The sequence below is a fragment of the Cricetulus griseus genome, chromosome 4, assembly GCF_003668045.3.
Source record: "Cricetulus griseus strain 17A/GY chromosome 4, alternate assembly CriGri-PICRH-1.0, whole genome shotgun sequence".
NCBI classification, from domain to species: domain Eukaryota; kingdom Metazoa; phylum Chordata; class Mammalia; order Rodentia; family Cricetidae; genus Cricetulus; species Cricetulus griseus.
In genome coordinates this window covers 1975048-1998213 of record NC_048597.1, presented here as the reverse complement: position 1 = coordinate 1998213, position 23166 = coordinate 1975048, and the positions used below count along the sequence as shown (strand labels likewise).

Sequence of the window (23166 nt, the reverse complement as noted above, 5' to 3'; positions counted from 1 at the left end):
CACACACACCCACACCTCACACACACCTCACACCTCACACACACCCACACCTCACACATGCCCACACCTCACCCACACCTCACACCCACACACGCCCACACCTCACACACACCTCACACCTCACACACACCCACACCTCACACCCACACACAGTCCACACCTCACACCCACACACACCCACACCTCACACACACCCACACCTCATACCTCACACACACCCACACCTCACACCTCACACACACCCACACCTCACACCCACACACACTTCACACCTCACACCTCACACACACCCACACCTCACACACACCCACACCTCACACACACCTCACACCTCACACACACCCACACCTCACACCCACACCTCACACCCCACACCCACACACACCTCACACACACCTCACACACCCACACACAGTCCACACCTCACACCCACACACACCCACACTTCACACCTCATGCCCACACATGCCCACACCCACACACTAAATTATTTAAGAAGAAAACAGTACTCAACGAAGCATGGTGGCACACGCCTCTGGGAGGAGCCAGCCTGGGCAGCATGGTGAAACACTAACTCAAACAAAAAAAGGCACTCTCCACAGTGATCCTCCCACCTGCCACAAGGCCTTATCATGAAGGCAGATATTGGAACTTTAAAACGTGATTTAAACTAAAAGTTTATTTCAAATTGATATGACAAAAGATTTTTAATCTCAAAACAAGTTAGATGTTTATTGAGAACACTATCCACAGATGAAACAAATAGCCCTTGCCTGCCCTCAGGGACACAGCTGGCTGGACACACAAACCCACTAAAGAGAAGCTAAATTTGAAACAACTCAACAGCACTTACTGCTCTTGCAGAGGACCTGGGTTCGATTCCCAGCACCCAGATAGATCAGTGGCTCACAACCATCTGTAACTTAGGCTCCAGGATCCAATGCACTCTGGCCTCCATCCACAGGCACTTGCATGCCTGTGGTATATATAAACTCCCACAGGCACACACACATAAATAAAAAACAGTAAATCAATCTTTAAAAAATAAAAAAACTACAAATTAACTAGTTGCAGGAACTTGCTGTAGAATATTATTTTAAAGTGTGTTACATTTACATTTATTTAATGATGCAAAGATAGAATGTTGCATTTGTTTAACTATGTACAGCTGTGTTACTTCACCTTCTGAAACACCTGATTGGTCTAAGAACAGCCAATAGTGAGGCAGGAGACAGGATAGGCAGGGCTGGCAGGCAATGAGAATAAAGAGGAGAAATCTGGGAAGGGAGGAAGGGGTGAGAAGAGAAGGGGCCAGCCACACAGCCAGGTACAGAGTCAGAGTCAAAGTAAGGTTATAGAAGTATGAAAAGGAAAAAGTCCAGAGGCAAAAGGTAGATGGAGTAATTTAAGTTAAGGAAAGCTGGCCAGAAACAAGCCAAGTTAAGGCCAGGCACTTCTAAGTAAGAATAAGCCTCCGCGTGTGATTCATTTGGGAGCTGGGTTGTGGGCCCCCCAAAAGAGCAAGAGTAAAGAGTAAAAACAACCAATCGGGATGGCTCAATACATCTCTCTCTCCATAAGCACAGATGAGATTACCACAGTGCAGTAACCTACACCAGGACCAACGCAGTCACCACAGCACACAGCACCCGAAACACAGGGGAACAGCCAATGCTAAGTGCCGCACTGGGAAGCTCCCGGCACACCGCTCAGGGTTAGGGTGCCCTGCAGCCCCACCATCACCCATTCACTGTGACAAGTCAGCTGTCAAGGGGAGAGTACTGCCACCTCACCTTCACCAAGCACTCCAAGCTACTGGAAGACAGCACAGGCTTAAAAGCTTCCACGGTGACCAGGTCCAACTTCATCACATCCGTGTAGCACAGATACAGAACTGCGGGGATTCTCCACACTTGACAGTAGCTCAGAACTGCAAACACATAAAGGAAGATGCTGGCTTCCTGTGACGTGGTTTTTAACTGAAACACTCTCAAATAATAAAAGCTGGTTTAGAAAAGTCAACTTTCTGCCTTTTAATCAAGGGATCCATTGCCATGTTGACTCATTTAATATTATCTTTATTTTGCATTTCCTAAACATCCTATCACAACCGTAAGAACTAATGTATCAGAATACTGGCCACTTCAGGGAGGTACATACAAAGAGAATATACTTTTCTCATACTAAACACAAAAGGTAAAGCATGCTTAAAAATGCATTTAACAAAAACTACATACTACGAAATATGAACCATTGAAAACAAATATCAATTCATTCTGACATACTATGTGTGAACGGCAGTATGATGGTTACTGGTATCAACCTGACAGGGACTACAATTACCCAGGAGACAAGCCTCTGGAATGTCTGAGGGCTTATCCATTAGGTTAACTGAGGCGGGCAGACCCCCCTAAGTGTGGTGCCACAATTTCGAAGGCTGGGGTCTGGACTAAACAATCATGAGCGTCCCCTTGTTCCACTTCCTGACAGCAGATGTAGCGAGGCCAGTGACCTCAGCTCCTGCTGCCATGTTTTCCCACCATGATGGAATGTGTCCCTGCAACTGTAAGCAGAAAAATCCTTCCTCCCATAAACCACTTCTGCTAGGCATTCTGTCACAAGAGAAGTAATTCATATGTAAGTGGCATGATAAAAAATGTAAAAAAATAAAAAAGTAACAACCAAGCCAGGCAGTAACGATGTGCACCTCTAATTCCAGCATTCAGGAAGCAGAGGCAGGAGGATCTCCAAGTTTGAGGCTAGCCAGGTTTACAGAGCAAGTTCCAGGACAGCCAGGGCTACACAGAGAAACCCTGTCTCTAAAAAACAAACAAACAAACAAAAAACAAAACAAAAAAACCAAAAGAGTAACAACCAAGCTTCAACATCCAAAACTTCTGACATTGATAATTAAAATTGCCAATTTCCACATACCCATAATATGCGTCTAGCACTGGGTTCCACTCTGAGATTGCAGAATCCCAAACAGAAAAAGTATCTAACCTGCTGTCACACCGAGTATCCAGAACATGCAAGTACAGACACAAAGGACCAACGGCAATGAACTACTATTCTTCAAAAAGTTTACCAGTGAAAGCAAAAGTCATCAACAGAGCCTGTGACAAAGGGTAAAGGTGGCAACTTTTGGCCCCACCTGCTGCAGGCAGGTCGTGCACAATGTTCGGCTGTTCCAGCAGTGGGCAGCAGACAGGGTCCTTGAACTTCTGAGTCTTTAGGGCTCTCAGGAAAGGAGAAGGAAGGCTGCAGGTAGACTCAGAGGTTTTATACTCTGTGACGTGTCGGCACGTGAGAATGGTTACCAGCATGTTCTTCCTGGGATGGGAGCCAAAGACCTGAGAGAACATGGATTTTACGTTAAACTTAATCTTTCCTCACCAGAAACACTGCTCCAGTGCCTCACCTCCTGGAAGCACTGGGCTGGACAGGGTGCAGAGTGCATCCCTGTGACTATGGCTCTGAGGTCTAGCTAAACAATCTTCCAAGTCATTTTCTTGTCTCTAAACTGAGAATGGCACTGCCAAAGGACCATGTGACGTAAACTAGTGCAGAGATCGTGGCTCAGAACAAAAGAACAACAGTGGCCCTAGGACTGTCACCCTGAGTAAAGTCACAAGAGCACACACAATATCCTCCCTCACCTGCCACTGAGGACACCTGAGCAATGGTCCTTGGCAATTCAATTTTGGTGTTACTACAACTGTAGTGTGATCTCAAATTCCCACTGCAGGGTGTGGATCTCACAGGTCATCAACAATCCTTCTATCTTTTACTTAAATTCATGGCAAAAGGAACAACAAACAACAATGAAAGCAGCCATTTTTTTTAAAAGAAAGGATTTCTAAGATACTATATTTGCCCAAACTATTTTCTTTTCTTCTTTTTTTTTTTTTTAAGTTTTTTTTCCTCTGTTTTTATCTGTCTGTCTGCCTCTTAAGTAACCAATGCTGGCCTCAAGCTCATGGCCCTCCTACGATGGCCTCCGCAAAGCTGGCTTTACAAGATACTCCATGACCACTTGGTCTTCAGTTGGCAGTGCTGTTTGGGGAGACTACAGGACATTCAGAAGGCACAGCCTTGGGGAGGTAGTCCCTGGGTAGACTTTGATGGTTTATGACTGGCCCCAATCCTATCTGCTGTGTACCTCCTGTGTGAGGATAAAAATGTGACCAGCCAACCTCCTGCTCCTGCCACCATGCCTTTCTGCTGCCACGAGTTTCCCACCAGGAGAGACTGTGTCCTCTGGAAGCGTAAAACAAAATAAACCATTTTCTCCTCCACTTTGCTTTTTGTTGATGTATTTTTTCACAACAACAAAAGTGACTAATACAAGTGTGTGCCATCATGTCTGACTTGTCTGAAATACTTTATGAAATGAGAAAATAGCTAGAGCCAATAATGAAGTCCTGTATCAGGTATCACAAATGATTTACATGATTAATTTCACTACAACACAACTTGTAAATAAATGCTAAAAAACATTACCTCTTGCAAACTTGCTACTGTGCATATCCATTTAAGAGAAAAAAATCACAGCATGATTTAACTTTCTTCCTGTAATAGTTCTGGTCTGGTACCCACAGTACTTGACAACTGTCAGGTTGTGTCATTATGAGGATTTGACTGTCACTAACACAGCAAGTGTTTACAAAGAATACTCCTAAGAACAACATGGATTAAAAACTTTGCTTTCACCCGCAAGTGGTAGCAGATGCCTATAATCTCGGTACTGAGGCTGGAGCAGAAGAATTCTAGTTCAGGGCCAGCCTGGGCTTCTGAGAAAGAATCTCAAAAAAGAAAATAAATAAATAAATAAATAAATAAACAAATAAATAAAGTGGAAAAAAAAAAACTTTGCTTTAAAAATGTGTAAGCTGTGGACTAGAAAGATAGCTTGGATGTTCAGAGAACTTGTTATTCTTGCAGAGGACCTGGGTTTGGTTCCCAGGACCCAGATGGCAACTCAACCATTAGTGACTACAGTTTCACAGGGGGATCTGATGCCCTCATACACATAAAATAGATTCTTTTAAAAGTGCCTACTTTTGTATTTCTTCAAGTCTAGAATGTGTTCATTTTTTTTTTACTATAGTACTGGGGTAGTATTTTTATATAACCAGCATCCTGCACAATTTAAAAGTAAAATTAAACACTTCAATCTTCTCCCCAGAAAAATATGCCATGTACCCTGATTATATGCATATAATCTAAGAGAAGTATGCAGAGCTTTCCAAACAACCCTTCATTTAATGTAGTACACTGATAATTTAATGAATGTTTTTAAGAAGTCCAAGTGCTTTCAAACAGGTACACACAGATACTAAAATTAAACTCACTGGAAGTAAGAACAGACCACACACTGGCTTTCTTCCTCTTACCTTTTCCAGCCACTGGAACTGTTGATCTTCAGCAATGTAGCAACTACACTGACAAAGAAAAACCTGAAAGGGGAATTTCAAGAGTTTTCAAGTAAAATGTAGACACATCTGGCCCTGTCATCATATGAGCACGTGTAAATGTCAGTGACTGACACTGCTCTGTGGGGCCAAAGACCCCCCAAAGGCCCATGTGTTCACTTAAAGTGCCCAGAGTCTTCGGCTCATTAGCAGCATGCCCTTGAAAGAGACTGTGGCACTCATCCCTTACTCTTCTGCCTCCCACCTTGTATTCAGCTGGGCTGCTCCCATACACTCCCGCCACAAAGCACCACCCTCCCCACCCAGAATCACTGAAGGCAAAGGGTCTGCCCAACTTGTGCACTGGAGCGTGGAAATCTCCAAGCCCAAATCAACCTTTCCTCCCTATAAACTGAATATTTCAGGCATCTGTTACAGCAACAGACGATAACACAGCGGTTTATCACTTTGCTGACTCTAAGAGTTAGGCCTGAAATCTAGTGAGACCATTAGAAATTCCTGTCAAGACAAAGAATACGAGGACAGAGTGGCAAAGGAGAGCCCTGGCACCTGCGATCCTACAGTGTCTATCAACTATCAAGGACTCATGACTACATGACTTGACTATATTTTAAGACTATTAAGTGAAGTCCCACATACCGAGGGATTTGATTTCAGCTGATAAAACACACAGAAAGCGTCTGTGGGGGACAGATGGACAGTGTCTGCTGTTCTGCACCACTCATTCCAGAGCTTAGCACAGCCGACCTCTTTCCAGACTCCTGAATTCATGACAAACGATGACAAAAACGCTGTGGGGGAAAAATGTTCATAATTTGTAACTTGGTGTCTGGCTATGCAAACTGCATCTCCTACTCATCACCCCAGAGTTTAGAGCTGAAACTCATTCAAAACCATCTAACTGGGGGCTGGAGAGACAGTGCAGAGCAAGTAACTGCTCTTGTCAAGCCTCAGAGTTTGGTTCCCAGCACCCACCCCTGGTGACACACAACTGTCGACAGTCCTGGCTCTAGGGGCTCTGATGTCCTCCTCTAGCCTATGCCGCTGAGCAAAACCACACACAGACATATACACATAATTAAACCTTTCAAAAATCTCTAAGAAATAAAAAAGTAAAAACTGTCTAATGAGTGTAATGCTGCAAACCTTTAACACAGTTCCTCATGTTATGGTGATCCCCCACCACAGCTACTACCTAATTGTATTTTTTCTGTTATGAATTGTTATGTAAGTATCTGCTATGCAGCCCTGTGGAAGGGTTATTTGACCCCTAAAGGGGTGTGGTCCACAGGCTGAGAACCACTGGTGTAACTGGCCCACTTAGGAGCAAAGAAAACCTGAGGCCAAGGAATGAAAGCCTGCACTGCGCTGCGCTTTCCAGACGATATTACAACCAGGGAGTGGAATGATAGCTGTGTGCAGGGACTTTGTACCAGTCTCACATCCTAACACTCTTCTAAAGCATTAGACCTCAAAAAAAAAAAAACTAAAAGCTGGGCATGGTGGTTCACACCTTTAATCCCAGCACTCAGGAGGCAGAGGCAGGCGGATCTCTGAGTTCAAGGCCAGCCTGGTCTACAGAGAGTTCCAAGACAGCCAACACTAAGGACTACACGGAGAAACCTTGTCCCAATCAATCTTGGGCCAGCAAACCTTTACATAATGGGTGAACAGCTGCCTACTGCTTACTTACACAATCTCTAAGTACTATGCCTACCTTACAAGAGCAAGGGCTCTTAACTATAGTTCCCAAACGCACTCAGAGCTCACAAACCCACTGAAATTACAAAGGTCTCCACATGTACTGACACACAACGATGTTCCAACTAAACCCACACCACTTTACCTTGAACCTACCAGGTCAATAAATGCATTCAAAGACCTTAGAACTGAAGTGCTCCAAAACAATTAATACTACACCACTAGACACCACGAAAGACTGAAAAATGGGGCCTTGGGCTGTAATTCTGAAGCTAAGCATATTTCCTTTAAATCTCATTTATGTTTATTACAAAGATGGGAAGAGCATGCAATCTACTTTACTTGAAATAAAATTACTGACTTTTTAAGACGGCTTCACGGAGCCCAGGTCGGACTTGAAATTTCTTCACAATCTTGTCTACTGTCTCTGCCTCCTGAGTGCTCAGACTGCCCAATTAATATGGTGCTGGGGATTGAACCCAGGGTCTTGCGCATGGTAGGCAAACACTTTACCACCTGAGCCACATGCCCAGCACTGTTGTGATTGATGTCTTGCTTTGCCTTGCTTTGTTTTGTTTTGAGACAGGGTTTCTCTGTGTAACAATCCTGGCTGTCCTGGAACTAGCTCTGTAGACCAGGCTGGCCTTGAACTCACAGTAATCCTCCTACCTCTGCCTCCTGAGTGCTGGGATTTAAGGCATGCACCACCACCCCCGGCATGTTGTGACCTTTTTAAAATATCAACACATGGAATTAAATGGAAACAAGTGCCCTCTTAGCCCATTCTTTCAACAACAGCACGTCTGTCTAGTCCTGGCGCTGGACTTACCTGCTGCGTTACTCCCCACAGCAATTATAAACTCGGAGCAGGACTGCTTTTCTAGCAGGGCAACCTCCAGAGGAGTTTTTGTCTGTCTTTGGAGAAGCTTCACCTCCCTAACAAGAAACAAAACTAAACATCACTACAACCGCTATCACACTGTGAGAGATAAGTGGTAGACAGGGGGATGACAGACTGATTAAGAGATAAATGACAACTAGATGCTATATAGAGACGGATGCATAAATTGGTGGACAGAGGAGAAACTGATGGGTGTACATACGTGCCGTTTATTTAGATAGATGACAGGTGCGGCATACACATATACACATGAGTGGATGGATAAATGGACAGGTGAAAGATATAGGTGGATGGATGGGTGGGTAGACGGATAAATGGCATTAGATTAGAGTGTCCTTATGAATGGGTAAGATACACCCTTTTTATAGTATACCCACTACCATCGTAAGGAAAGCGCAGACTCTGGAAATCACTGCTCGAGGACAATCAATGGGTAAAAGCACTGAAAACAAACTTCATCCTGTCCACCTGACACACCCATGCCAGCACCCCCATGAGCCAGACAGAGCCCAAAGAGCCTAAAAGCAATTCCAACAGTCCTGCCAGCATGTGGTTAGCCAGAAAGTGACCAAGACTCCCAACACATGTTCACACGTTTAGCTGTGGCCAGTGGAGGTGGGGAGGGTACATGTTCAGTGACTGCAGGAGAACACCCCCAGACGAATCAGGACTCGCAGCAGGAGTGAAAGATGAGGGGGACTGCTGCAAATGAACTGCCAAAAGAGTCTGTGGTAGCCACAGACCACCGGGGAAACAGTGTATCTGACAAAACTAGGTGAATTTGACTGTGGCCTGGCATGACGCTGAAAAAGGGCTGTTAGCATACTCTGTGTTGGGAAGGTGCTTGAGGGCCCAAGTTGTGATCGCTGAACTCACCCAGAAGCCGCAGGGGGCAGGAGGCAGGGGGCTAGGGAAACGGGAGAATCCCCTGGGCTTGGGTGCCAGCCAGTGTGGAAAAACAGTGAGCTCTGGTTTCAGGGAGAGGTGGAAAGCGCCACAGGGCATCCAGCTTCAGCCTGTGTACACACGCACGCACGCACGCACGCACGCACATGCACACACACACACACACACACACACACACACACACACGCATACATACACACGCATGCATACATGCACACACACACATACACACACATACATACATACACACGCATGCATACACACACGCATACATACATACACACGCATGCACACACGCACACATACATACACACGCATGCATACACGCACACATACATACATACACACGCATGCATCCACGCACACATACATACATACACACGCATGCATCCACGCACACATACATACATACACATGCATGCATACACGCACACACACGCGCACACACACGCGCACACACACACACACACACACGCATGCATACACGCACACACACATACACATACATACATACACACGCATGCACACACACACACATACATACATACACACGCATGCATCCACGCACACATACATACATACACACGCATGCATCCACGCACACACACGACATAGACGCATACGAATGAAAACCGCATGCCTAGGAGCAGGTAGCGGGAAATGCCGTAACTGGAAGGAAACCAATGTGCTAAAAGCGAGGCTAGGGGGCCGGCGTGACCTCGTCTCTGTGTCTGGGGAGCTGTGGAACACCCGGGACTTGCGGCTGGCACGCAGTGTGGGGTGGAGGGAGAGAGGGACGGAGAGAGGGAGAGAGGGACGGAGCGACGAGGGGGAGCCGGTGTCCCCGCGAGAACGCCGGGCGCTCGCCCGGCCCGGCCCGGCCCCGCGGGGAGGCCTTCCCGGAGCCTGACCTCTTCCGCGCCAGCCGCCGCCGGACCTCGCGGTCCTCCGGCGTGTCCCGCCTGTTCTGCTCTTCCTCCTCTTCCTCCTCCTCCGTCCCGGCTCGGCACGGCGCCTTCACCACCTCACCGAAGAACGTGGCCGCCATGGCGCCTCAGCACCGCGCCGCCAGACGGCGCCTGCGCGCCCGCCCTGGCCACGCCCCCTAGACGTCACGCCCTCCCATCACGCCCCCGCACGGGGGGCCACGCCCCCGGCCCTCCAGCTTCCGGTCCGCCGAGGAACCGTGATCGGTGGGAGCCCGGGACGAGGGGGACGGCGGGGCAGCTGGGGAGCGGAAGCCGGCTCAGCCTCCTCCCCGGCGGGGCGGGCCGGACCCTCCCGGGCCGCTCCTCATCCCTGGGGCTGGTGGCTGCCAGGGATCCACAGGACACGAGCGGAAACAGGAGGCTCGACTTCCAAAACCCTGGCGGCTTTTAACTCTGGTTCCGTGTTTTCTATTTCTGTGACCTTCCGCTGACAAGCAAAACGGTGGTTCTGGTTTGTGTCCCGGGAAGCAAAAAGCTTCACCGAATGGTTCCCACGAGAGAGAAGAGGGCAACCGCGAGGGCGGGGAAAGGAAACCTCCTTCCCTCCGTGAGAAACAAACACACATTCTAGATTCACAAGGGAGGAAATGGGGCGGCGGGGGGACAATTGCTTGCACTGCCCACAACCACCTTTGGGTAAATACTTGGGGATCAGGGGGATCTTTTAAAATAATCAAAAAAACAAAGTTGCTTAAAATCTCTCACAGTGTAGGAAAACAATGCTCAAAGTTCATTGCAAACAAGTGGGTCAATTGTAACATACATACCTTAAAAAAAAAACTCACTTAATAAAAAACCACATTAATGCAAAATAGAACTTTTTATATATAGCTATACCACGCATACAAGATTGCCTCTATGGTGTCTTAAGACACAAAGCCTCGAGGGTTAGTTGGCATCCGTGAACTACAGAATGAAAAGTAAAAAGGTGAATCTGGTGCATGGCTTTCTCTTTGCATTTTTCTTAAGGTATTATTCTGCCCGCGAGATATTCAACTTCTCAATCACATCATGAAAAAACCGTTAACAGAAATCTGAAACATGATTGTAAGCCGTATAGACGTGGTGGCTCATTGGCCATGCTTTAAATTCTGCATACACTTCCAAGCGCAATTTTACAAGAGCTGTAAGTTTTTTAAAAAAGCTTACTCCATGCAGTCACAATAAAGACACCAAACATTTAAAAGGGTAAATAAAAAATATGTTCCAATTAAATAAATGTTAGACCAGAAAGGGGTTCCATTATGAAACGCTGAACAGGATAGGATGGCAACAGAAATTAGTCCTACCACAGCAAATTGTAAATTCGACCTTCAATCCACATTGAAAATTCACATGTCTTCATACCACTGAAGCATTTTCATTTCCTGGCATTTCTTGAGGACATAATATACCCAGTAAGTATGCATTTGTTACTGAACATTTAAAGATTTCATTAAACCTCAAAAATAAATAAGTCAAACCCAAGCACCTAAAAATCAGTTCATTAGAAATTTTTCCCTTGCTAGCCTCTGCTAGTTGAAACATACTGAAGATTATTTCAAATTAAGGTACAAAAATAACATGTTTTAATCAGACATGCAACCACAAACAAGATTCTCAAGTAATCTAGACACTTAGGCCATACATGTAAGTAGAAAATGTGCATTACTGTTAATGAAAAAAATACAAACCCCTAGGTTCCATTCTTTTTTTTTTTTTTTGATTCTCACATGCTAATTATGTTTAATGATTACAGCTATTTTTAATTAGAAAAACAAACTGGGAACAGTCTCTCCAGTAACCTGTTAAAAAGAGTTGTCAGTACATTCACAGGCCACATCTGGTGACCTTAATGTCAACAAATAGCCATGAACAACAAACTAAAGTCCACACTGTAGGCAAAGCATTTGTAGCACAATGACCAGATTCTCACACTAACTACCAAAGCCCACATGGAGGTCAATTCCTGCCACTGGCTTGTTGATGAAACTAATGAACTTGCAGTGTTCAATTTTCTTTTTTTTTGGGGGGGGGGAGGGTCAAGACAGGGTTTCTCTGTGTAATAGCCAAGACTATCCTGGAACTTGCTTTGTATACCAGACTGATCTCGAACTCACAGAAATCCACCTGCCTCTCCCTCCCAAGTGCTGAGATTAAAGGTCTGGCTCTAATTTCTAGCTCTTAAGGTGCAATAGAGAGAAATGTAATAAATAGGATTTTAACTGCATCACCTAAAGAGATAACTGTTTGGGTCTTGTTCTATTTTCTGACTTACAAGTCTGGCCTCTTCAATCTTTGCTGCTACGTAGAAGAAATAAAAAGTGTAATAGTCACTTTCAGAGCTTTCTTAGAAAAATATATTCCCTGAATTATACCAGGTGGTTATCATTCAGTATGAATTCCAATGTTATAAATAAGACATTAATGACTGTCTTCCCAACACTCCTCTTCCGAAGTCAGTAACATCCCAGCATTGCCTCCCCCCACCCCCTTTCTGGGTTTGGTTCCCAGGGATGTACATTACAGGAACTAGATCCAGTTAATCAGCACTAGTATAGGTGCATTGAAGCCTCCTTTGGAAATGGCCTAATTTTCAAACTGTGAGGGTTAACTTTACAGTTAGCATCCAATTCAGATTTGGACAGTTTATCAGTTTCCCCCACATATCCCATACACTTGTTTCCTCTAAACAAGCTATGCCATGCCTTTGCTTTACAGAAAGGGCCCTTCTGCCTTCTGACTACTTAGCCCACACCTACCACCTCCCGGGGTCACCCTCTGCTGTTCTGTGTGGGGCCGACTGGAAGCCTTCATCCCACTTAGACCCAGAGTAGTGATGGTTAGAAAATTGTTGCGAAGGTGCAGGACGGCTTAGGGCTGGGAGTGGACTGCACCACAGGCATTGGAGGGGCTGACATTCCTTCCCAGGTACCCTTTCTATCTCAGTCATGGATGGGCTTTTTCTTTCCAGGATCTGAACCGCCTGAGAGAAAACGCTTTGCTACTATCTTCTAGCTCCTTTTCATTCTCTGAATGCATGGTTGCAGCATCCTCTTTATAGACACTCAGTAACTTTTTCTTGGCCACTGCAGCAGCTTGTCGATGGGGCAGTTTCCTGCTGCTCCTCCTAATCCAGACATGCTCTGGTCCTGAGACTGTTTCTTTTAGGTTACTCATTATTTTATTTGCAGCAACAGCAGCACATCTGCGGGGGGCTTTCTCAGGTACACTACGCATCTGCACTGCGTCCTTCTCATTATGCATACATGGCCTCATTTTTGTATTGGGTTTTCTGTCTTTACAAACAGATTCTGAAAAATGAGTGAAAATTCATGTAAATACAAAAATCTTGTCATAAAACTGCACTATGTATATTCCTCAACAACAGCCCTGAATGACTCTCCAGACTTAATTATGGACAATTAAAAAGCTGGCTTGACACACAGTAGGACGTCCATTTGCTTCCCTATGAGGAACAGCTTGCAAAAATGACAAGTACCTTCAGCTTTATAGAGCTACTCACCGGGCACCACTTTCAAACATCTAGATTGAAAGAATAAACCACATGTTTCAATTTCCAGGCTTCATTTCTAAGCCTCCTTCAAACTATTTTGAAATATTTAATGCCTCTGACATAACTCCCACCCTAGGAGAGACCCACCATCCTGACTACTGACTTCAAGGGCTCAAGATACACAAGACCAGGGTTTCCTTTATTCAAGTATTTAAGTGGCTGAGCTGGTTACACAAACAAACCGCACTGACTATGAAGTTTAGTGTGGCCTCCACCCTAATTTATTTGCACCATTAGAAAACACTTTACACACTGGGAAGACTGACGCTCACACTTCTGAACTAGATTATGGCAGATGAAGCCTTCCGTGTGTGTGTGTGTGTGTGTGTGTGTGTGTGTGTGTGTGGCACCTGTCCTGTGCACTCAGGGAAGGATTCTTTTGAGAAAGTGCATTTTGATGAGCTAAATATTGTGAAAGCGTTTATCAGAACCTGAGCTGGACAGAAAGCCCACTGAAGAGGCAGATCCTTTCGCAGAACTGGGCAGCCTTTAAGGGTGGGTGAAGAGCCGAGTTGCCTGCCATACAGGGGAGTGCAAATCTTTTTGCAGAGTATCAAAGACACTTCAGATTTCAAGTGCTGTGTCAACTGGGTGTGTCTGCTGTTGGCTAGGGTTTAGGGCTCTGATAACTAGCCTTGCATCTATGGGAAGTAAAACCTTAAAGGTTGGCAAAACAGCCCAGGTGGGAATGTGATGGCAGAGTGATACAGACTGTAAATCATCGAAGTAACAGGCAGGCATCAAGAGAAGAGACTTGGCAGCGTTTATTAATAAATCTGAGAAGATGCCAGCGTTTTGGTCATGTACTGTTACCAAGCAAGCTTGGCCTGGGTGTTTATCCAAGTCACCAACCACTTTCTAGCCTCCACAGGCGCGCGCGCGCACACACACACACACACACACACACACACACACACACACACACACACACACGCACACACGCTCACACACACACGCACACACGCACACACGCGCACACACGCTCACACACACGCGCACACACACGCACTCACACACACGCACTCACACACACTCACACACACACTCACACACACACTCACACACACGCACTCACACACACACACACACACACACACACGCACTCACACACTCAAGCACTCACACACAAACACACACACACACACACTCACACACACACTCACAAACACACACACACACACAGAGCTGTGGTAGGGGACATCTGTGTGATGTGAAATGAGGAAAAGTAGAGCCCTAAACCTCTGACCTCAAAGCTTTGCTTTCTCCAACATCCACAAACTCTTCCAAAATAGACATTTCCCTCAAAGCAACTTTGAGCTTCCTCGTGTAACAAGTGCTTTCACTAAGCTAATGTGGCACACAACCCCAGGAGCATGCTCTTTAACTGGACTCTATGGAAAGTGTTTTTACCTTCAGAGGACTTGCTTAGAAACTGAAAAATTACAAGCTGTGTCTCCAGCAATCAATACCAAATACCAGGCTGAGCAAATACTAGGATATAAATATATAATATGCAAGCACAGTTTTAAAATATAGCAAAATTAAGGGGAAACACACACCTCGTAAGAATTTTACTAGTATCAGTCAACTAACTACACCATGTGCATACTAAGAAAACTGAGACAACTAGTTCATTCCCAGTAATGTGTGTATTAAGAACCCCATCACTACTAAAAATCTCTTCATAAGAAAATGACTTACAATAGTTAGCTCTTCTAAGGTGTGATGGAAGAACCTATGCAGTTTGTGAATGAAAAAAAAAAAAAACTCAAGAGATATTTCAATGTTTATTTCCAACCCAAATAACTTTTTAAAGCAGACCTAAGTAGGGTAAAATATAGAACTCCTCTACAGCAACTCCAGATGATAACGCCAAGTTTAAAGGTGAACAAACTGAATTCCGAAGAAAAGACAACATGAGGTGGCTCACACCTTTAATCCCGTTAGAGGCAGGTGGATCTCTGTTGAGTTCGAGGCCAGCCTGGTCTACAGATCAAGTTCCAGGACAGTCTCCAAAGCAACACAGAGAAACCCTGTCTCGAAAAACCAAAAAGAAAAAAAAGAAAAAAAAAAAAATGAGCAAGGCAAGTGGCTGCATGGAGAATTCTTCAAGCACTCACTTGCCAACACTAAGCACATCGCTGTGAGCCAGGGAATACCGTATTTGGTTATCTATGAAACAAGAGGGCTGGCAAAATGGCTTTGTGGTTAAACGTGCTTTGCTGCACAAGCCTGGAGTTACAGCAACTCCCATCTGTGCAGCCCATGCAAACACAAAATGAACCTGCACCAGAAACTATCCTCGGACTTCCACACAGCATGGCATGTGCGCCCAGACACAACACTGTAGACACAAATACAATAAAAAGAAAAATACACAATTATATGGAACTACAAATTGAGTGTTAGGCTGCCACTCGGTGCAGAATAACAATGGATTAATGCAAGCTCCACTGTCCCTGGTGGTCTTGCATCACTACCCTTCAGGGCTATCTCAGAGTACCATTGGGCATTACTGTTTCCTGAAAACTCTCCTCTCTGCAGTCTCAAGCTCATATTTACAGTAGTAACCAACACTTTACCTTATGACTGCTAACCCAAGGGTCTGGGTTCTAAAATGGTCTGTGGTAAGGAGAAACACTGGATACGGCCAGAGCTGTTCTGGCTTAAAACATTACTCCCTGGTCTCCACTAGTCAAGAATTTTCAAATCCCAAATGTACAGCTAGCTTCTCTTCGTAAGTCCAAAGTGAAAGTCATTACTGTGAAAGCATTTGAAAATGTTCATCTGGCCAACATCTCTTACTTGAAGTATTTAAAACAAATTTGACAAAAATAAGGGATGTCCAACTCAAAATGCAAATTATCTGTTCTATGTGTCACTGGTGTTCCTGCAGGCTGTGGCTGTTGGACAGTGACTCCACAGTGAGTTCCCCACAGTTGTAAACATTTACCTCTCTAGCCAGTCTTCAACCAAAACCCTGCCACATCTGAAGAGACTACTCTCTTGACTGCACTTTTCACCCTGCAAAGCAGGCACTTCCAGAAACACCCAGTAAACTGCCATTCCTCTAGCTGATACAAAGCATCCTGCTGTGATTAGGCCCCACTTCCTGTTCTGTAGGAAGGCTGCGATGGTGCAGTGGTTTCTTCTGAGCAGGACAAGAGATGGCCTGAAGCAACTGAGCCAGCTTGTCAGCACTTCAGTGACTGTCCAGCGACCAACACAACTTGGCTTTTCTTTGCAACTACATCTAAACGAGCTCATCACTGCACAGCTGTGCCTCATTATTTGAGAACTGGTAGCATCATCATTGGTGATTGTTATTTTTCCAGAAATTTCTCAGCATTACAAACTACCTGTCAGGAGGATCCAGTATTTCAGGCTGAGTGACACACAGAGCTCCCCGTACACTAACAGACCTGTAGGCCACAGCTGTCTGCAGGCAGGGGTGGAAACCCCTGACAAAGGTCAGGGAAGCCAAGCTCCTTCAGGGTTTAAAGACCCTCTAGCTTGCTGATACTGTAGCAGCCACATTTTCTCACTTGAGAAAATGTTTAAAAATCTCATTTTAGCCGACTATGAGCAAGACCTTGAGTTGCACCCCAGGTACTGTTCTTGTTTTTGTTTTTTTTAGTATGTGGGGGGAAACTTTCAAGATCTGCCCATTGGAACCAAAGATCTGCCCATCTGCCACCAAACAAGTCCCATGATGACTGGCAGAGGAGTATTGCAGATGAACCACAGCACAAACCCAAGGATAGACTTAGGCTTAGAAATCAAAACTCTTTCAACCTTAAAAACCAGACAAACGTCTAAACTACTTGTGTGAGTAAGGGGTGGAGGTGGTGCCACCAGAGTCCAGGCCAGCCTATAACTTTAACACGTTAAAGTCAGGACAGTTAAGATTGTCACTGCTTTGCCAATTCAAAGGCTTTACAGTAAGCTGCACATGGTAGTTCAGCCTTTAATCCCAGCACTGGGGAGGCAAAGGCAAATGGATTTCTGTGTGTTCCAGGCCAGTCAATACTACGTATTTCGAGAAAATTGTGTCTCAAAAAGGGCTGTAGAAAAGGCTCAGCAGTTTAGAACACTGGCTGCTCTTCTAGAGGATCTAGATTCAATTCCCAGAACCCACAGGGCTGCTCACAACCATCTGTACTAACTCCAGTCCCTGAGAATCTGACACCCACCCTCCTGTGGCACACTTGGCGCAGACATACATGCAGGCAAAGCACATACATATAAAATAATTGAAAACTTGAAATATAAAAATTAAAGGGCTTAATAATAATAATTGATAATAATAAACTTGTCTTTAACATATTCTCAGTGGTCTGCTGGTGGTGCACGCCTTTAATCCCAGCATTTGGGAGGCAGAGGCAGGTGGATCTCTTTGAGTTCGAAACCAGCCTGGTCTACAAGAGAGAGAGTTCCAGGACAGCCTCCAAAACAACACAGAAACCCTGTCTCAAAAAAAAAAAAAAAAAAATCAAAAATCAGTGGAGACTCTCAAGTCTTGCCCCACTATCTAGACACACTGTCAACAACAAAAGAGTGGGACTGTGGGAGCCAAGACTTTGGGACTCTGACCAACAAATCCACAAGATAAGCCTTGAGGAGAAGATGCCTGTTAAAGGGGTAATTTTCCTACCAATGTGATATGTCAGACACAAGCCTTGAGGAGAAGATGCCTGTTAAAGGGGTAATTTTCCTACCAATGTGAAAATATGTCAGACACAAGCTTTGTAGGTTATACAAGAAACTGTTAAAACAATAGCTCTTTAATTTTGAAAATTCCTGGGTGTCCTTGGGAACACTTGTAAGAATTTTAAAATGTTATCGTGTAAGAAAAGACAGTGCAGCCCCCAGCATTATATTCTTCACTCTTCAGTCCTTCCATTAGTGACACTAACCTAGTTAGATAGATCTCATCCACACTGTCTTATTCCCCGCCCCCAGCCCAAACAAATTTGGTTTGGTCCATATGCTACAAAACACTGGGCCCATGGACTTAAACCATTACAGTGCTGGTTGGTGTTTCTGCTCTTATTGCTTCCTGCTCTCCACAGCAAAGGTGAGGGTCTAACTCCAGAAGTCACAAGGCTCCTTTACACTCCACCGCACTAGGGGAAAACTCAAGGCACTGGCTTCATGGACCTTGTGGGGCCTTTGAATGTTCCTAGCAGAATCAACGCAACGGACAGGGAAGGAAAAGAAAGCAATCGCATGCGTCTTTAATGTTTGCACTCTACTGATTTACAAACCTCAGAAGTCTTTTTTTTTTTTTTTCCAGCTGACACAATCAAATTCAACTGGTACTGGCAGAAGAAACTAAGATCCAATTCAATTTTTATACCATACAGTACAGTGATTTAGGAAAAGAGACTACCACAGAAACTTGGAGTATAGTGTGAACCCATTATTACCCTGAAAGAGTCATCAAGGCGGGAAAAAGCTGAGTGGCACACCTTACTGTTTGGACAGTGCAACCTTCTGGTGGTATTGTGTGGACCTATTTCATAAACCTTTTGCACTGGTTTCCCAGGAAGTGAAGTGCTTTTTAAAAACATGTCTTATTCAAAACCAACTTCCCCTGTGGGTGCATCTTCATTACACAGAAGCAGCCTTTGTGCTGCAACTTGGAACAAACCATTAACTGCTGTACCACAATTCCCAGGATCACACTAACTTCAGGCATTATTTGATCAGAAATTTTCCACTTTAAAAAATAAAACAAGGACCACCCTAGGAATTACCTGAAAATGGGATACATTTTCTTTTTATTCATAAATTACTACACATTGTCAGTACACCTTTTTAAAATAAGATATGGGGGGGGATCCTTTTAAATCTTTCTTAATATGTTTGATGATATTAATCTTTCAAAAGAAGTAAAAAAAAAAAAATCAAACCTAAATACTTCAAACTTCTTTAAAAATTCCTAAGTGAATAAAGTCATAGGACTCTGACATACAGAACTGAGGGGAGGGGCTACTTTTGCATATATGCCACTACACACTTCAAGTGCTACAGAAAGAAGCCAGAGCACGGACTGCTGGACCAGCTCACATTCACCTTCCAACTGCTCAAAAGGACAGACTGGTCCTAAGCATTAAAGTACATCTGTGCGTTAAATCCCTGCGCGTCCCAAACACCTAGTGCTCAGTGTAAACATTTCAACTATCATTTATTACTTATCCTTACTGGTACTTAGGAGTGTGTCACATATTCAAAGTTAAATGTCAGAAATAGCACCATAACCAAAAAGAAAAAACGAAAAGCAAAAACCCAACAAAAACACCTCCTCAAAAGCCCTCGTATCTTGACATCACAAGTTGAGAGCCATTGTCAATCACACCCAAGGTCATCAGATCCATTTTCTGTTCCCTGATGGAACTTAATCTGATGAAACCACAATACTGCTTCTACACAATTGGACCAAAAAGAATGGGGTGGTAGTGTGGGGGGAGGAGGGGGGGAGGTAGAAAGAACTGTCTGACTAGCCAATCAACAATCAGTTAAAATTTACTCTAAAACTGAGAACAGTTCTGTGTATAAAACCCAAGCTATCTAAAAGAATTTATGCATGAATGCACTTCCTATTTATTTATGGATTCTGGGTGCCTTTTTGCAGATAATGGTAAACATGGAGCTAAAATCCTAAGGGATCTAACAGGAATCACATATATTTCAGGTCAATAGTCAAAGACAACAGTAATCTTATATCTACTAAGATCTCTACAGAAAGCATCTTACCTCCCACTGTGTTGTGGAGAGTTCTCTACCCTGAGAAACAGTACCTACCAACTACCACTGGAAACATCCAAAACGCTCCTATCTCCTGCATGAGAACAGAGGGGTCCTGCCTACCATGTCAAATGGAACCAAGACACTGAAGAATATTCTCTACGAGATGCTCTTCCTTACCTCCCACCTCAGGGAAATGGGAGGAAATCAAGGCCAAAAATCTTCTGAAGGTGTGTAAACCACAGCATCCCTTTTGCTCACGGAAACTCAAAGGAAAACCCACTGGGAAGAGCTACCTACAGTAGATCAGAAACAATCAACCCACCAAAGAAAAGAGCCTGGCTCAAAAAAGTATACTATGTTACCCAGGGTGATGTTTCAACTTGCAAATGACTTCAAAATCACTGCACCCCATACATGAGTTCCTCACGTTAGAGGCTACTAGTAAAGATACACTCAGGTGTCCCAGCAAAGGGTGTAGACTGACATCCAACTCTTTTCCTACATAGGTAAGATTCACAATTGCACTCGTAACTCTAGTTTTGACAAGGAAAATCTACATAGAACTGAAATCCCATTAGCCCTGTGCTCTCTTATTAAAGAACACTTTCCCTAAATCTAAGGCACACAAACCTCTCTACTTCAGAGTAAGATTATGGAAGACCAAGAATTTGGTAAATCCTAATGGAAATTAAGTCTTGGACAAAACCAAGTAACAATTTGTCAGTGAATACCCTAAAAGAAAACACTGTAACTATGCTCTCAACTTAGACCTTTAAAATATGCACTCCAAGCATGTAAAATTTACCAGCACTTTATAAATTCAAGTTTTTAAACATTAAAGTCATCAGGTTTTCCTTAAAAAGAAAAGAGTAAGACCCAACAAGCATTTGGAAAGGAAAGTGGAAGCCATGTTAAAAATGACCAGATGTGGGCATAATGTATTCTACTCAAGTCTCCAGGGGGGGAAAAAAAAAACAAAGAAAAGTGGTGGGTGCCTTGCCTGGTAATCATGGTTACATTTGCCATGATTATAATGTCAGTATGCACATAATATTTACCCAGATTTTGTAAACATAGGTCACATGGACTTTTCTCCTACTACATGGCAGGGGTTTAGAAACTACCACCTCTGGACAAATTCAGAAAACAACTACGTGACACTGTTCTTACAAAGTAATGCTCACTGGTTTGGGTAGTGTTTAACTCTTGCTGTGCGTACTCAATACTGTCAGAAGTAGATCTGCCCCCAAAATGAAGCGTATTTTGGCACCTGTGCTGAATGCTGCTTCAAAAACCAGCAAGTGCAAATAAAAATAACAGTCATGATTTAGTCACATTCACAAACTTTTCATAGAAAAATATAAATATATTCCCTGAATTGTAAGCCAGCTTTCACAATACATTCCAGTCAGTCAGGCGAGCACGCTGGCTCTCAAGGTCGTAAGGTGCGGTCACTGAGTTCCAGAGCATTCTCTATGCTTCTGTCGTCTTCCCCATCATGGTACCTCACCGTTCTCCTACCCTGATTTCTCGTTCTTATTTTTGAGCGCCGAACAACTCTTTTAGCTTTTGCATAGTCCAAATCCTCCCAGTCATTGTCATCCACATTTAACCTAGGACATTTACTCTGTCTTTGATATCTTGCACTTTTAGACAGGTTGGATGTAAAGGTTTTACCTTTTCTAACCACTTTTGTTTTTCCTTTCCTTTTTCTCCTCCTCTGGGTTTTTGTGTTGTCAGTACAGTCAATATCGGATTCAGTTGCTGATCCTGAATCTGACGATTTGGGACTGGTGTCAGGTACACACACTGAACTCTCCGGTTGTCCAGGGATGTCCACAAGGTCTAACTCAGGATGCACTCTCCTCTTCACCCCAGCCTCTGCTGACACCTGCATACTGTGAGTCACTTGTGCTGTCCTGTTGAAAGGGGCTTTCCCATACGTCCTCAGTCTTCTGCCATTCCACCTTCGCAACCCATAATTCAGGTCTTCTTCAAAGTTATTCTCTGTGGTAGCTTTTTGGGCCAACACGGACTCAGAAGACAAGCTAATCTCACTATCTGGGGCATGGCTTGTGGGATCTTTCCGAGAAGGGCCAGCAGAGGAGCTTCGGGCTTCAGGAGGCATGCCTGTGCCCACACTATCCCTATTCGTCTTGTGTGTGCTCCCTGCATGCTCAGAACTGGAATCCCCTTCAGAACCCAGGTCTGCACTCATGGACTGATGACTGGCATTTGCAGCACTGCCCAGGGGTTCAGACTCAGGGAGCTTGCTACTGCAGGCGGGCTGAGCATTGGCCACTTCACAGTGGGCATGTTTCTCTTCACCACTCACCACCTTCTTTGCTGCGGTACAAGCAAATCGGATGGGCTTTTTCCTTCTCCTTCTGCTTCGAGTACACACAGTTTCCAAGGCAACATTTTCTGCATTACTTGTGAACTTGATTTTATCAGCAGCCACATGGGCACTTCTCGTAATCCTCAGGAGACTGGTCTTGTCTTTGGGTGACTTCTTCATCACTTGTGGACTGCTTTCCGAGTCACTGGAACAGGCCCTTTTCCGGGACAGTTTTCTGCTTTGTCCATTCTCTCGAGATAGAGAATCTAAAAATTAAGAGTATTTTTTTACCTTTGATATGAACAACTATTTCTGAAGTAATAATTTAAGGCTTAACATCAGACAACCTAAATGCTGAATTCTTACTACCACAGTGAGGTTGTTAAATGGCAGGCAATTAGCTGGTCCTTACCAGTCATCACCTCTCCTGAGTGCAGAAGACCCCACCAAATGACAATGTCAGCAGGCTGCCATCATTATGACTACTGAACCAACCCAACCGTTGTTCCTCCTTCTCAAGCAGTGTGTGCCCATGTGCCTATCGCCAATACAATGCCCCATGTGTCCAAGTCAAAGTAAAATATTTC

At 44.4% G+C, this 23166-nt stretch overlaps 2 protein-coding genes across 4 annotated transcripts in view; both read right to left on the bottom strand.

Moving 5' to 3' along the window:
* The window catches only part of Psmg1 (proteasome assembly chaperone 1), a 20904-nt gene extending 10865 nt beyond the window's left edge, over window positions 1–10039 (bottom strand). Inside the window, exons 1-6 of the mRNA XM_027415686.2 lie at window positions 9855–10039; window positions 7966–8072; window positions 6075–6226; window positions 5397–5459; window positions 3155–3353; window positions 1794–1930 (exon numbers count right to left, since the gene is read on the bottom strand). Coding sequence (XP_027271487.1) covers window positions 1794–1930; window positions 3155–3353; window positions 5397–5459; window positions 6075–6226; window positions 7966–8072; window positions 9855–9991 — 795 coding nt within the window. The 5' untranslated portion in view covers window positions 9992–10039. The remainder of the gene's footprint in view (window positions 1–1793; window positions 1931–3154; window positions 3354–5396; window positions 5460–6074; window positions 6227–7965; window positions 8073–9854) is intronic.
* Window positions 10040–10865: 826 nt separating this feature from the next.
* Window positions 10866–23166, bottom strand: part of Brwd1 (bromodomain and WD repeat domain containing 1) — an 82403-nt gene continuing 70102 nt past the window's right edge. For 2 of the 3 annotated variants that reach the window (XM_027415683.2, XM_027415684.2), the window contains one exon: window positions 15263–22845. In XM_027415683.2, the coding sequence (XP_027271484.1) occupies window positions 21674–22845 (1172 nt within the window). In that variant the 3' untranslated portion in view covers window positions 15263–21673. Of the gene's footprint in view, window positions 13226–15262; window positions 22846–23166 lie in introns of those variants that run through there. The other variant, XM_027415685.2, reaches the window with a different exon arrangement.